The sequence below is a fragment of the Citrus sinensis genome, chromosome 5, assembly GCF_022201045.2.
Source record: "Citrus sinensis cultivar Valencia sweet orange chromosome 5, DVS_A1.0, whole genome shotgun sequence".
Taxonomy (NCBI): Eukaryota; Viridiplantae; Streptophyta; class Magnoliopsida; order Sapindales; family Rutaceae; genus Citrus; species Citrus sinensis.
This window is the reverse complement of record NC_068560.1, coordinates 13,425,949-13,441,001: the sequence shown is the minus strand read 5'-3', so window position 1 is coordinate 13,441,001 and position 15,053 is coordinate 13,425,949. Positions and strand designations below refer to the sequence as shown.

Sequence of the window (15,053 nt, the reverse complement as noted above, 5' to 3'; positions counted from 1 at the left end):
AAAGTGATTTTAATTTTTTTTTACCAAACACCAAAATTAGCTTTTAGATTTTTAAAATCACTTTTAACCCTCCCAAAAGCAATCCCAAACGGGGCCTTAGTCTAGTTTGCCCCTTATTTTATCTTCCAAAGATAGCCACTTACCTTAATGTGCCTCACATTAGATAATACCATTGCTATAAGAAAAAAAAAATACACGAGTTATAATTAATTTTTCACTATTGAAATAAAAATTTATTAATTAAAAGTGTTCTCATATGTATGTGTAAAACACTTATATTTTTTAAGATATCTCACATAATAATATTGTTGTTATTAACAATACAAGTGTTAGGGAATTTTAATTCCATCCAAGATCAAGTAAGTGAAAATATCAAATAAATGATAAATAGAAAATAAATAAAGAATAAAATCAATTACACAACACGAGAATTTACGTAAAAAATTCCTATACTTAACAAAAATATGGTCGCTAAAGACGACGAGAGAAAGATTCACTATGTAAAAAGTTATTACAATTAGTGTAGTATTTTTCTCGTACCAAAAAACTCCAATATAACACAATCTCTTAATAGACATACTATTTCTCTCACATTAGAAACTATATATTTTGCAGAGAAATTAATTGTTATGTTATACCAAAAGTGAACCTAACCTACTTATATATAGTGATTATTTCTTATAGAAAAAATATTCATTTTCTTATGTAAGTTGTACTCTTTCTTGAATAAGTTGAGTCTCAGAGGAAAAATTACTTATTATTTAAATAGAAATTTTCCTAAAAAGAAAAATATCATAGGAAATCTTTATTAAAAAAAGATACATATTTCCTAATAACAAAAAGTTTAAAATAATTTTTTGGTACATTGAGAATTTGATACATGGAATTTTAATTTCAACATTGATAGTTTCTTGCATGAATTTTGCAAATACAATTTCGGTTGTAAAATTGCATCATTTCGATGGCCAAAGGAAAAAAATTGCCCACGATGAAAAGGTCGTTTTAGGGTGCCCATGGAGATGTTTGGTTTAACTTTTAATATGCATAATCTGGGTTGTCATAAGGAACTGCAAAATGAAGTAATGAGATTTAAAAAAAAAAAAAAAAAAAAAGCGTGGAGTAATAATAGAGAGGAAGAGAAAAGTAAGTTATTTCCTTTTATGAAACCTTTCCATCCGGTTGCACTTTTGCTCTGATAATTTATTACTAGCATTAGATTTCTGTCTCTAAATCCAACGGTTCAGCTAGTGGACTGTTACTGACAGAATCAGTAAATTAGCCGGACCCAATGGATAGGATATAGGCAGCGTGAGGTCTTTGAGTCCAAAGGCCAAAACCTCATCTTGAATCCAAATTCCCAACGGAGCCAATGCCCCTCTCTCTTTCATCTTCTTCTCTGCTCTTCCCTTCATTCACGATAAACTCAAAACCCCACCGCTTCACATTCAATATACAAGCGTCGTCCTCAAGTTCTTCCAAGCAACTCTCTCTCAACAGCAAACTAGAACGAAAAGATAGAGTCATTGTGATTGGAGCTGGCCTTGCTGGCCTTGCCGCCGCAACCAGACTCCATTCTCAAGGCCGACCATTTGTCCTTTTAGAAGCTTCCGACGCTGTTGGCGGCCGCGTCCGTACTGACTCTGTCGACGGCTTTCTCTTGGATCGTGGTTTCCAAATATTTATTACAGCCTACCCAGAAGCCCAGAAGCTACTCGACTACAATGCTTTAAATCTTCAAAAATTCTATTCTGGTGCCAAAGTCTATTACAACGGCCAGTTCCACACTGTGGCCGACCCTTTTCGCCACTTCTGGGACTCCATAAAATCCCTAGCAAACCCCATTGGCTCAGTTCTTGATAAGCTGCTTATCGGTCTAACCAGAATTAGGGTTCTGATTAAAACGGATGAGCAAATCTTGACTTCCAGTGAAGTCCCCATTATAGAACTATTGCGGAATATTGGATTTTCAGATTCAATCATTGACTCATTTTTTAGACCCTTTTTTGGTGGCATCTTTTTTGACAAGGAGCTCGAAACTAGTTCAAGATTGTTTGATTTCATTTTCAAATGTCTTGCTCTTGGTGACAACACAATTCCCGCCAACGGAATTTGCCAAATTCCCAATCAGATTGCGTCTAAACTTCCTTTTGAATCCATCTTACTAAATACAAGAGTTCTCTCTATCGATTTTGATGAACAAAATATGCCCAACGTGAGATTAGCCAACGGCGAAACATTGAAAAGCGAAATAGGAGTAATATTGGCTGTTGAAGAACCGGAAGCGGATAAGCTTTTGAGACAACCAGTTAAATTTCAAAGAAAACCAGCTCGGAGTACAGTTTGTTTATACTTTTCAGCCGACAAGGATGAGATCCCAGTTCAGGAACCAGTTCTTTTTCTCAACGGTTCGGGCAAGGGTATTGTTAATAACATGTTTTTCGCCACAAATGTTGCTCCATCGTATGGCCCACCGGACAAGGCGTTGATATCTGTATCGTTGATCGGTTTGTTTGCGGATGTTATGGATGACAATCTAACGGCTGAGGTGATCCGAGAGTTGTCTGATTGGTTTGGTAAGTCAACGGTTGGTTCATGGAGACACTTGAGGACCTATCGGGTTCGGTTTGCTCAACCGAATCAAAGCCCACCAACTGATTTGATAAAAAATCCCAAAAGCGAGTTCAGTTTGGCTGTGTATTTGTGTGGTGATTATATGACTTCAGCTACTTTTGATGGTGCTTTGGTTTCGGGAAGGAAAGCCGTAGATGCTTTATTGAGAGATAGAGCCTTCTTAAATTCAGGTGTTTAAAAGTTTTCAATGTTTTGTGCTTCTTTTTCAATGTTTGGAACCGAAATTATTGATTGTTGTTTAACTTTATTGTGGTATCATCTCTCGGTGGTCGCTAGGGTCAGCAACGGGACGGGTCAGAATTTATTGATTTTGATCCATATGTTTTCAATCCGTCCTAAATAGTCAATTAGGACAAAAAATTTTAAATTGTCTCGAATGATACCAGTTTTTTATCATATGCTGCTGACGTTATCATATCCGATATGTCATATACCTATAACTAACATATCATATATATTATTTATAAAAATGACTAGTCATAAATATATGACCGACATGTCAGATTTATATGATTCATTAAACTGGCTTGTCATACATTTCGAAAAACCCAAATTTAGGTGCCCATGGGATCCCAATTTAGATAAATGTCCCAAATCTTGTCCTTAACTATGAATTAGGACAATTTGAGTCTTGAATCCTGACTCAAGTGGTAAATCAAACAAAATTTGAATCAATTCTTTTAAAAGGCAAATCACTTTTTTCACTCAAAAAAATGGAGAAACATTGTACTAATGTTGGGATAGATTTAAAGAATTGCTTAACATATGTCCACACCATGGTTTTGAAACTTGGCGATTGATCACTTATTTCTACGAGAACTTAACACCACAAATTAGACAAGTTGTAGAAATGATGTGTAATGGTGAATTTAGAGATAAAAATCCTGAAGATGCACTAGATTACTTTAACCAATTAGCTAAAAATGCACAACATTGAGATACTGTTGGAACTTTTGAATTGACTAATAAACGACAACCATCTCCATCTGGTGGAGGAATATACAACCTTAGGGAAGATCATGATTTACAAGCAAAATTTACATCCCTAGTTAGGAAGGTTGAAGCTTTGGAAAATAAAAAAAAAAGTGATCATGTAAAATTTGTTCAGGAAATTGCATGTGATGTTGTAGTTCTAATGATCATTTCACTCAAGATTGTCCCACTCTGCCTGCACTCAAAGAATATTTGCATGATTAAGCTCATGCCATAAACTCTTTTAACAAGCTAAACCCATATTCACAGACTTATAATCCTGGTTGGAGAAATCATCCAAATTTTAGTTGGAGGAATAATAATAATGCACAATCTTCACAAGTACCACCTCCACAAAATTTTCAAAATACTCAGCCTTATACACCATATGTTCCACCACCATGGAAAAATTTAGAAGATACAATACATTCATTCATTAGGAAGCAAGATGCTATTAACAATCAAAATGCACAAACCTTTTATGATATGAAAGAAACTCTTTCTAAAATTGCTTCTGCCCTCACAATTCAAGAAAAAAGAAAATTTTGAACTCAACCATAACCAAATCCTAAAATTCAAAATGCACCCATGGACCAAGTTAAGTCAGTTATAACTCTTCGTAGTGGTAAGGTTATTGATCGGCCTATTCCTAAACCTTGTGAAAATGAAAATTCAAAGGGTAAGGAAGAACTAGATAAACTTACACCTAGTGAAGAAATAACCATTGTTCCATCTGAACCACCATTTCTGCATGCATTGAATAAACCAAGGAAATTAAACCACTCTTCTAAAATTTATGAAATCTTTAAGCAAGTGAAAGTTAACATTCATTTGTTAGATGTAATCAAGCATGTACCTTCATATGCCAAATTTTAAAAGACTTATGCACTGTTAAGAGTAAATTGAAGGTAAAAAAGAGTGCTTTTATGACTGAATAGGTAAGTACCATTTTGTCTGCTAATAATAAGTTAAAATATAAAGATCTTGGTTGTCTTGCTATTTCTTGTATTATTGGAGATCACAAAATTGAGCATGCTTTGTTAGACTTTCGTGCTAGTTTTAATTTGCTTCCATATTCAGTTTATCTTTAACTTAATCTTGGTGAGTTAAAATCAACTTCAACTACACTTTTGCTTGCTGATAGACCAGTTAAAGTACCAAAAAGAATAGTTGAAGATGTTTTAGTACAAGTTGATAAATTCATATACCCTGTGGATTTTATTGTTTTAGAAACTGAACATGTTGTGAATAATTATAAACCAATTCCTGTAATTTTAGGTTGACCATTTCTAACAACTGCTAATGCTTTGATTAAATGTAGGAATGGTTTAATGAATTTGTCATTTGGAAATATGACTCTGGAATTGAATCTTTTCAACATGTGTAGACAACCTAATGAGAGAAATGAGAATGAAGATGAAATTGATGAACAAAAGGAATTGTTTGAATCTTGTATAGAGGAGAATATTCAAAAAGGGAGTTTTTCTGAACTTAGTGATATTTGTTTGGTTAATTCAATTAAATCAAATAAACAACTTGAATATGATACTTCTAATATAAATTTGTTATTTGATTCTTGTCAGACTTTACAAAGTGATGATGGGAAACCAAAAATTGAGGAGCTTGGAATCATTGAGAAACTGAACAACAAGAAGCACCTAAATTGGAATTGAAACCTTTGTCAGAGGGAATGAAGTATGCTCATCTTGGAAAAGAACAAACTTATCTTGTTGTGGTTTCTTCGACCTTATCAAGCGACCAAAAAGGTAAGTTACTGTTTGTTCTTAAAAAGTATAAAAACGCAATTGGATAGACTTTAAATGACATTAAAGGTATTAATCCTTTAATTTGCACACATAGAATCAATTTGGAAGAAAATGCTAAAATATGTCAACAACCTCAAAGAAGATTAAACCCACACATGAATGAAGTAGTAAAAATAGAAGTTTTTAAGTTACTTGATGTGAGAATTATCTACTCTATCTCTAATAGTAAGTGAGTAAATCCTACACAAGTAGTGCCTAAAAAATCTGGAATCACTATTGTTAAAAATGAAAAAGGTGAATTAATTCCAACACGAATTACATCGAACTAGCGCATGTGCATTGATTATATGAAATTAAATGAAGCCACTAGAAAAGATCATTTTTTATTACCATTTCTTGACCAAATCTTAGAAAGAGTAGTTGGACATTCCTACTACTGCTTTTTAGATGGATATTCAAGTTATTACCAAATTCCTATAGCACTTAAAGACCAAGAAAAAACCACATTTACATGTCCCTTTGGAACATTTGCATTTAAAAGAATGTCATTTGAACTTTGTAATGCTCCTGCAACATTTCAAATATGCATGCTAAGTATTTTCACTGATATGATTGAACATTGTTTAGAGGTCTTTATGGATGATTTGACTGTATTTGGGAATTCTTTTGATGATTGCCTTGATAATTTGGAAAAATTTTTAAAAAGATGTGTTGAAAAAGAACTCGTTTTAAATTGGAAAAAAATGCCATTACTTGGTTACTTATGGAATTGTTTTGGGTAAAGCAAAATTTGAAATCATATCTAAATTGCCACAACAAAAAATAGTTAGAGATGTGCGATCATTTTTAAGACATGCATGATTTTATAGGAGGTTTATAAAAAACTTTAGTGTTATATCTAAACCACTTTGTAATCTCTTATTAAAAGATCCACTTTTTGAATGGACTGATGATTGCCAAAAATCTTTTGAGAAAATAATTTGCCTTTTGACATCTGCACCTATTATGCAATCTCCTAATTGGTCTTTGCCTTTTGAATTAATGTATGATGCAAGTGACTTTGTTGTTGGTGCTGTTTTAGGACAAAGAAAGGATGCTAAGCAATTTGTAATTTATTATGCAAGTAAGATTTTGGATGGTACTCAAATGAATTATTCGACAACTGAAAAAAAAATTACTTCATATGGTGTTTACATTAAACAAATTTCGCTCACATTTTCTTGGTTCTAAAACTGTTTTTTTTTACTGATCACGCTGTTGTGAGATATTTGATGACTAAACAGGATGCCAAACCTAGACTAATTCGTTGGATTTTGTTACTTCAAGAATTTGACCTCACCGTCAAAGATAAAAGGGGTGTCGAAAATGTCGTTGTTGATCATTTATGAAGACTCACATATGAAATCTGCACTGATATAACACCCATCAATGATTCCTTTCCCGATGAATTTTTATTATCTGTTACTTCAATACCATGGTATGCTAACATTGTTAATTTCCTTATTACAGGTAAAATGCATTCGCAATGGAATACTCAGGAGAAGAAGAAATTTTTGATTGAAGTAAAGAAATTTTATTGGGATGATCTTTACTTATTCAAATATTACCCTGCTCAGATTTTTTAACGATGTATTCCTGATAATGAGGTAAGTAGTGTCATTAATTTTTTTCATCTAAAGCATGTGGTGGACACTTTTCTTCAAGAAAAACTATGGCTAAAATTTTGTAATATGGATTTTATTGGCCTACTGTTGAGTGTTAGAAAATGTATATTTATAAATGAGAAAATCATCATTTTACACTTCAAGTTTCACTAACATTCACACTTTTCTATTTTAATTAATTATTTTATGTATTTTAGGGGCATCATGGTTATTTCACAATGAACGAGAGATCAGACAGCAAAACAAACATCACTTTTGAACTCAGGACAGTTGAAACCCTTAAGAGGAGCATAAAAGAAAAAATGACACTGTTCACATGTACGGTACTGTCCATGTTACTGTTAACAACACTGTTCACATATACGGAACGATAACGTGGCATTGACCGATGATGTGGCATTGACTGATGAGGTGTTACGATTCTATTGGACTAAAATTCTTATTTACTGTTGATTGGTGACGTGGCAGCATGTCAGTGGACCAAAAATCTTGTGTACGGTACATGCATATAAACGAGATTATTTACAACCAAATGGCGCCTTATTCAAGCCACCTGACTGTTCAAACCGCGTACTGTTGACTGATGACGTGGCGCAATCTTGAGCATCTAAAATGTTTTTAGTCCGATGGCCATGATTTACTCAGTGTATCTATAAAAAGGGGGTTCTTCCGCCTAATTTGGCATCCCTGAATTCATTTTTGAGTTCCATTTTCTATAATTCCTTCTTAATCTTGTATTTTCTACATAATTTAATAAATTCACATTTTACCCCTAGTTCAATTATGAGTAGCTAATTTTCTTTCAAGCATAGGTTGAAGGTGAAGTCTCAACATGTGCCATGAGCTTTATTTGGTAAATTTATTTTCTCTTCCCCTCTAATTATTGTGGATATTTTGACTTTTCGTCGACAAATAGTAATAATCTTTTTTAGATACCATACTGGTTTAATCGGCTCCCTAGTACAAGGTTATTATAATTTGGCACGATAAACCCTTAGCACCATATTGATTAGAGTGTGGTTCATAAGGAGTGGAAATCCTCCTCCTGATTTAATTGGCATTAATAAGGAATATTTAGCCCATGGTGCATGTTGATGCAGATCTAGATACCTAAGTACGTCATTTTAACAGATTTTCACTTCAATTTATTCCCACCATTTTAATTTGAATTTTATGATGATTTAAATCACTTCCACCACAAATCCAATCACCCACACCTAGAAAATTAATTCTACACACAATTAAAATCCACCTCCTCGTGGAATCGACACTTGCGAGTTCAATAAAATTTGCACAACAAGTTTTTGGCGCCGTTGCCGGGGAGGTAAGTTATTTTAATTTGTATAATTAATTTTTGTAAATAATTTATTTTCATTATTTTCTTATAATTTTTTTCTTATTAAAAAAAATGAATCTACATTTTGAGATAAGAATTTCTTTTCTTTTTCTCTTCTTTAAAATTCTGTAATTTAATTTTCAAGTTATTTTTTCTTTGTAATTTTTTGTTTATCTTACTAATTTATTTTTAGTTAATTTATTTCACTTTTTTTTAGTGTGTTAGAGTAAGGTTGTAACAACGTAATAATGTTATTATCGTAATTTCTCCTTCTTTATTTTTATTTATTTTGTTCCCATTGTTTGTGTTCTTTACATGCATGGTCGAAGGTCATTATTACCTAATTTTGAGCATGTGGACCTTTAACTTGAAAAAATACTGCGCACACACAAACACGTTAAAAATAAAATTGAAATGGATTTGCAACAACAACAACAACAAGCACCACATGAGAGGCCATTTAAGGACTACTTCAGTCCCTTAGCTAACTAGAGCACATCTTGCATAAGATACCCAAATGTAGTTGCTAGGAGTTTTGAGTTAAAACCTAGTGTGCTAAATTATCTCCCAACATTCTAAGGCCTAGAAAATGAAGACCCATATAATCATCTAAATGATTTTCATGCTGTTTGTCAAACTTTTAAATATGAGAATTTTTCAGACGATGATGTTAAACTCAGATTATAGAGCTCGTTTATGGCTTAATACATTGCCTACTAATAGCATTACATAATGAGAACAAATTGTAACAAAATTTTTCAATAAATATTTCCCAGTGCATAAAACAAATGTTATTCATAGGGAAATTTTAGAGTGTACCCAAAGAGAAGACGAGCAATTTTTCGAAACATGGGGGCGATTCAATAGGCTACTTTTAAAGTGTCCACATCATGGTTACGAGAAATGATACCAATGGCAATACTTTTTGGAGGGATTATTGCTGCATGTGCAAAAATGACTAATGGCAACAAGTGGAGGAGAGCTAATGTCAAAAAATGCATCAGAGATTTGGGATTTCTTCCAGCGACAAACAAATAATTTCCAACAACGGAGTCGATCACTCAGGAATACTAAAGGAATTAAAGGAGTGAATGAGGTTCACATTGGCGAGTCAAGTTCAAAAATTAAAGAAGTCAAAGCGATAATTGAAGGTCTTTCTCGACAAATAGCATCGTTAACGACTGTTAAATCAACAGAACCACATGACCATGACTTATACTCAGATTAAGCCAATGTTATAGGTGTAATGAGAAAGCCATCAAATTACAACCCATACTCCAGCATATATAATCCTGGAAGGATAGACCATCCCAATTTTTCATGGTCTCAAGGATTCCAACAGAATGGACCAGTAGCTCCAGCTCCACTAATGCAACTAATTCTTCAAGTTCCTCAAGCCTCTCAGTCACTATTTAGACTACATAATCAGAACCAGAACTACTCTCAACCCAGACTATGGGAGGATGCATTTCAGAATTTCAAGAATGTTACTCACTCCATGATTAAGCAACAGAATCGCACCATTGATGAAATACAAAATGAGATGAGAACAACCTTCAACTCACAAGCCCAATCCATTTCAAACCTCGAGAAGATGGTGGGACAACTTGCCTCTTCAGTTCAAACCTTGGCAATGATTGTTGAGAAAGGCAAGTTTCCAAGTCAACCAGTGCCTAATCCTAAAGGAGTGCATGAAGCAAGTATCAGTTCACCACAGTAGCATGAAGAGGTTAAAGCTGTCATGACCTTGCACAAAGGGAAAGAAGTCGACATCAAAGTGGAGATGTCGGTGACAAAAATAAATCAAATTGTACTTGTAAATGTTGAGTAATCATCATCGGAGGAAAAAAAAGAAACCAACCCACGAGAATGCGTTTTCAAAGCTCATTTTCCTCAGAAGTTAGCTAAAGAAAAGAAGGAAAAATCTACAGGTGAGATTCTGGAAATCTTCAAACAGGTAAGTGTTAACATCTATTTGCTTGACGCTATAAAACAAGTGCCATCTTATTCCAAGTTTCTTAAAGACCTTTGTACTAAAAAGAGAAACATTCATGTTCAAAATAAGGCATTTTTAATAGAAAATGTTAGTTCTATACTCCAACACAAAATTCCTCTAAAATGCAAAGACCCAAGCTCCCCCACTATCTCAAGTAGTATAGGGAACAACACAATTAAGAATGTTTTGTTGGATTTAAGAGCTAGTGTATATCTTTTGCCTTACTCAGTATTCATGAAACTTGGACTGAGAGAATTACAACGTCGATTAAATCCTAACATGAAAGAAGTTGTTAGAACTGAAGTCTTTAAGCTATTAGATGCATGTATCATTTACCCTATTTCTGATAGTTCATGGGTTAGTCCTATGCAAGTTGTTCCTAAAAAGTCAGGAGTCACAGTAGTTATAAATGTTGATAATGAATTGATACCCACTAGAGTGACTACAGGATGGCGTGTATGCATTGATTATAGAAAGTTAAATTCTGTCACACGTAAAGACCATTTTCCTTTACCATTTATCGATCAAATGCTTGATAGATTAGCAGGCCATGAATTTTATTACTTTCTAGATGGCTACTCATGATACAATCAGATCCCCACAGTACCAAAAGATCAAGAGAATACTATTTTCACTTGCCCTTTTGGCACTTTTGCTTATAGGAAGATGCCATTTGGATTATGTAATGCACCTTCTACATTTGAATGAAGCATGGTTAAGTATTTTTTCTATTATAGTTAAACGATTCCTTAAAGTCTTTATGGATGATTTTTCAGTTTTTGGTGACTTATTTGATCAATGTTTACATCATCTAACATTAGTTCGGCAGAGATGTATCGAGAAAAACTTGGTTTTAAATTGGGAGAAGTGTCATTTTATGGTAAAACAAGATATTGTTCTTGGTCACATCATTTTGAGCAAAGGTATTGAGGTTGACAAAGCCAAGATAGATCTCATTTCCAATCTTCTTTCACCTAAAACAGTCAGAGAAGTAAGATCTTTCCTTGGCCATGCTGGTTTTTATAGACGTTTCATTAAAGATTTTAGCAATGTTTCTAGACCCTCATGCAATTTACTTGCTAAGGATGTACCTTTTGTCTTTGATGATTCATGTCTTGTGGCATTTGAAAAATTAAAGCAGTTGTTGACAACATCACCCATCATTCAGCCCCCAAACTAGAACTTACCATTTGAGCCCATGTGTGATGCATTTGATTATGCAGTAGGAGTAGTATTAGGACAAAGAGTTGATCGAATTCCCCATGTTATTTACTATGCTAGTATGACATTGAATTATGCACAGTTAAACTATTCAACCACTGAAAAAGAAATGCTAGCATTAGTGTTTGCATTAGAAAATTTTCGATCTTATCTCATTGGTTGTAAAATAATTGTATTCACCGATCATACTGCTCTTAAATATCTTTTCACAAAGAAATATGCAAAAACTAGGCTAATTCGTTGGGTGTTACTTTTGCAGGAATTTGACTTAGAATTCAAAGATAAGAAAGACACAGAAAATGTTGTGGCTGACCATCTCTATCGTCTCAATTTTGACACAATTACCATTAACATTAAATGAGTAATTTCCAAATGAAAAATTAATGAGTGTGGAAGTATTACCTTGGTATGCTGATATCGTTAATTATCTTGTTACAGGTCAACTTCCAAAGCATTGGACCAAGCAAGACAAAGCCAATTTTTTTACAGAAATAAAGAATTTCTTGTGGGACAACCCTTATCTGTTCAAGTATTGTACAGATCAAATTGTTAGACAATGTGTCCTAGAAAGTGGAATTCAGAATATTCTTTCATTCTGTCATGAACAAGCTTGTAGAAGTCATTTCAGCGCTAAGAAAACAGCTGCTAAAGTTTTACAATGTGGTTTCTATTGGTCAACTATATTTCGAGATGCTTACACTTTCTGTTCTTCATGTGATAGGTGTCAACGAATGAGGAACATTACATAAAGGAATATGATGCAACTAAATCCAATTTTAGTGGTTGAGATTTTTTATGTATGAGGTATCGACTTTATGGGACCATTTTCCCCTTCTTTCGGCCATCAATATAAATTGGTTGCTGTTGACTATGTATCGAGATGGGTAGAAGTAATTTCATGTAGAACCAATGATCACAAAGTAGTGATAGAATTTTTGAAAAGCAACATTGTTTCACACTTTGGATTTCCTCGAGCAATAATCAGTGATAGTGGTGTCAACTTTTGTAACAAAACATTCAAAGCACTTTTGATAAAGTATTCCATCACTCACAAAGTAGCGACCTCATATCATCCGCAAACCAGTGGCCAAGTTGAGATCTCCAATCGAGAAATAAAGCACATATTAGAAACGACGGTGAGGCCAGACAGAAAAAATTGGTCATTAAGACTTGATGATGCATTATGGGCATATAGAACGACTTTCAAGACCCCGATGGGATGTCATCCTACAGGCTAGTGTATGGAAAAACTTGCCACATACCTGTAGAACTCGAGCATTATGCGTACTGGGCCATCAAGAAATTCAACTTTGACATGCAACACGCTAGCTCAGAAAGAAGATTACAGCTGGTAGAACTTGAAGAAATTCGCAATGATGCATACAAAAATGTCAAGATTTACAAGCAGGGAATGAAAGTCTTTCATGACAAGCAAATTATGAGAAAATCTTTCACTTCAGGTCAGAAACTACTTTTAATCAATTCTCACTTGCACCTATTCCCAGGTAAGTTACGCTCTCGATGGTCTGGCCTCTTTATTGTTCACACTATTATTCCACATGAAGCAATTGAAATTAAGGACCCAAAGAACGATGTCACTTTTAAAGTTAATGGTCAAATATTAAAGTCTTATCTAGAGTACCAACCACATGGAGAGGACACCAAAATAAATTTGAGTGACCCACCAGATTTGAATTGAGATTTTTCTTTATTTTCGGTGATTTGATTTGTTTTTTTTTCTTTTTATTATTCTTTTGATAATTGAAATTATTTTTGCATAAGTGTGTTTGTTTAACCATTAAGTTTTCTTTTATCATCGTTAATCATGAGTGCCTCAGCTAAACAGCTCCTCCTGGACATTCTTAGATGACTTCAACGTGTAAAATCTCATCTCAAAAGGCAGATTTGATTTTGTAAAACACATCATATTTGGGCTCTACAACCACCAGAGTTAGTATCCCATGTTGGGGATTTAGAAAGTCAACTCAGAGACATTAAGGGAGGTGTCTACAACATCCAGTTGGAGCTTAAGGTAAATTCAATAAGAGGACGATTGTAATTTTCTTTGTGTGTTTTAGTTTGTTACTTTGTTTGTGTGCTTTAGTTTGTTACCCCGGTTAAGTGGCAGATAATGGTACTCCGTGACAATCAAGTTGGTTACTTCAGTTTCCCATAATAACTGATATTCTGAGGTAAAGGTATGGACAGAAACGAGATTTTAGCAAAGTTTCAGAATCGATTCCCTTCACTTCCTCAGAATGCCCTCCTTACAATTTATAAAACTCGGATCGAACGCATGCGATTGCTCATGAGGAATAACATACCTGCTGACATCCGCTAGTTAATCGAGGTCAAAGTACGATTGGTAGGTGACTTGCCTACTAAATTTATTGCATAAATACTTGGTTATGGTAAAGGAAATTATTCAAGAAAATGAAGAACTCGAAGAATTTCTGTTGCTTGTCATAAGTGTGCCAAAATGAGATGCGATAAAAAATCATGTTCTTTAGGAATGATGTCTGATAACAGGGAAGATAAGATTAATTTCATTAGGGATGGCTTGAATAAGGAGTTATTGGATGATATCCTTTTGTCTCTTGAAACGCATCCCAGTGGATATATATAAGGAGCAATTCTCTAGTTACGGCCATTATTCCAGAAAAAGCATGCACGATATAGTCTCGGGAATCTGACTATAAACGACCATATTTGTCAGTTTATAAGAAAACTGGATGGGAAGCCTATCCTCAACCCATAAAGGGTGTTCAAGCTGTTTCTGGACGTAAAACCAAAGGAAGATGTGAGCCACAATTGCAACTACCTCTAAATATCCTTTTACTTCACTGTTGTTTTATTTCACTGTTGTTTTATCATTTTCATTATTATTTTTAATTATTTTATTTTATCATTTTTTTCCTTTTTACTATTTACTTTTTAACTCTCAAGCCATGTGCTTTACGCGTTAATTGACACGGACATGCTGTCTCATACACAACTGTGACCCATTGTCACCAAGATTCTTAAATATGATTTGTTTTGTTAAGCACTCACAAATTATTTTTGAGAAGTGTCCCAATGACAGCTACTCCAAACAAACAATTCAAGAACATTTGTGTGCTTTCTGGATTTAACTATAGAAAACATAAAGAGTTCATTGAGGCAGCCATAGATCTTGGTTGAAGTATAGTAGAGAGAAAATTACACTTGGTGTATAGAGGAGGTAATCGAAAGTTATCAAAATTGGTCTCAGAAGCTGCTTTTGTCAGAGGAAGCCAAGTGTTAGGTGTTGAGTGTTAGAAAATGTATATTTATAAAGGAGAAAATTGTCATTTTACACTCTAAGTTTTACTAACATCCTTACTTTTATGTATTTAAGTTTCTTGTCATTTAATTATGTGTGTTACAGCTTACAGATCGGTCAATGAAAATACCTCGTGGTATTATGGAGGATGTGCTTATCCAAGTAG

At 33.9% G+C, this 15,053-nt stretch overlaps 1 protein-coding gene, 1 non-coding gene and 1 pseudogene across 2 annotated transcripts; 2 read left to right on the top strand and 1 right to left on the bottom strand.

Annotated features, from left to right (window-relative positions):
* Nucleotides 1–1,160: 1,160 nt before the first annotated feature.
* Nucleotides 1,161–2,878, top strand: LOC102616469 (15-cis-phytoene desaturase, chloroplastic/chromoplastic). The gene has a single exon (XM_006493213.4). It carries the CDS (start codon nucleotides 1,370–1,372, stop codon nucleotides 2,807–2,809), a length of 1,440 nt encoding a protein of 479 aa, XP_006493276.2. The 5' UTR covers nucleotides 1,161–1,369; the 3' UTR covers nucleotides 2,810–2,878.
* A 427-nt stretch (nucleotides 2,879–3,305) lies between these two features.
* Nucleotides 3,306–3,414, bottom strand: LOC127902873 (small nucleolar RNA R71). The gene has a single exon (XR_008055509.1). It is a non-coding gene; the product is annotated as a small nucleolar RNA R71 (small nucleolar RNA).
* Nucleotides 3,415–3,554: 140 nt separating this feature from the next.
* The window catches only part of LOC127902263 (uncharacterized), a 31,444-nt pseudogene continuing 19,945 nt past the window's right edge, over nucleotides 3,555–15,053 (top strand).

What these genes read in the sequence shown, in the direction of transcription:
- LOC102616469 (XM_006493213.4), top strand. Translation starts at nt 1,370, where the DNA reads ATGCCCCTCTCTCTTTCATCTTCTTCTCTGCTCTTCCCTTCATTCACG.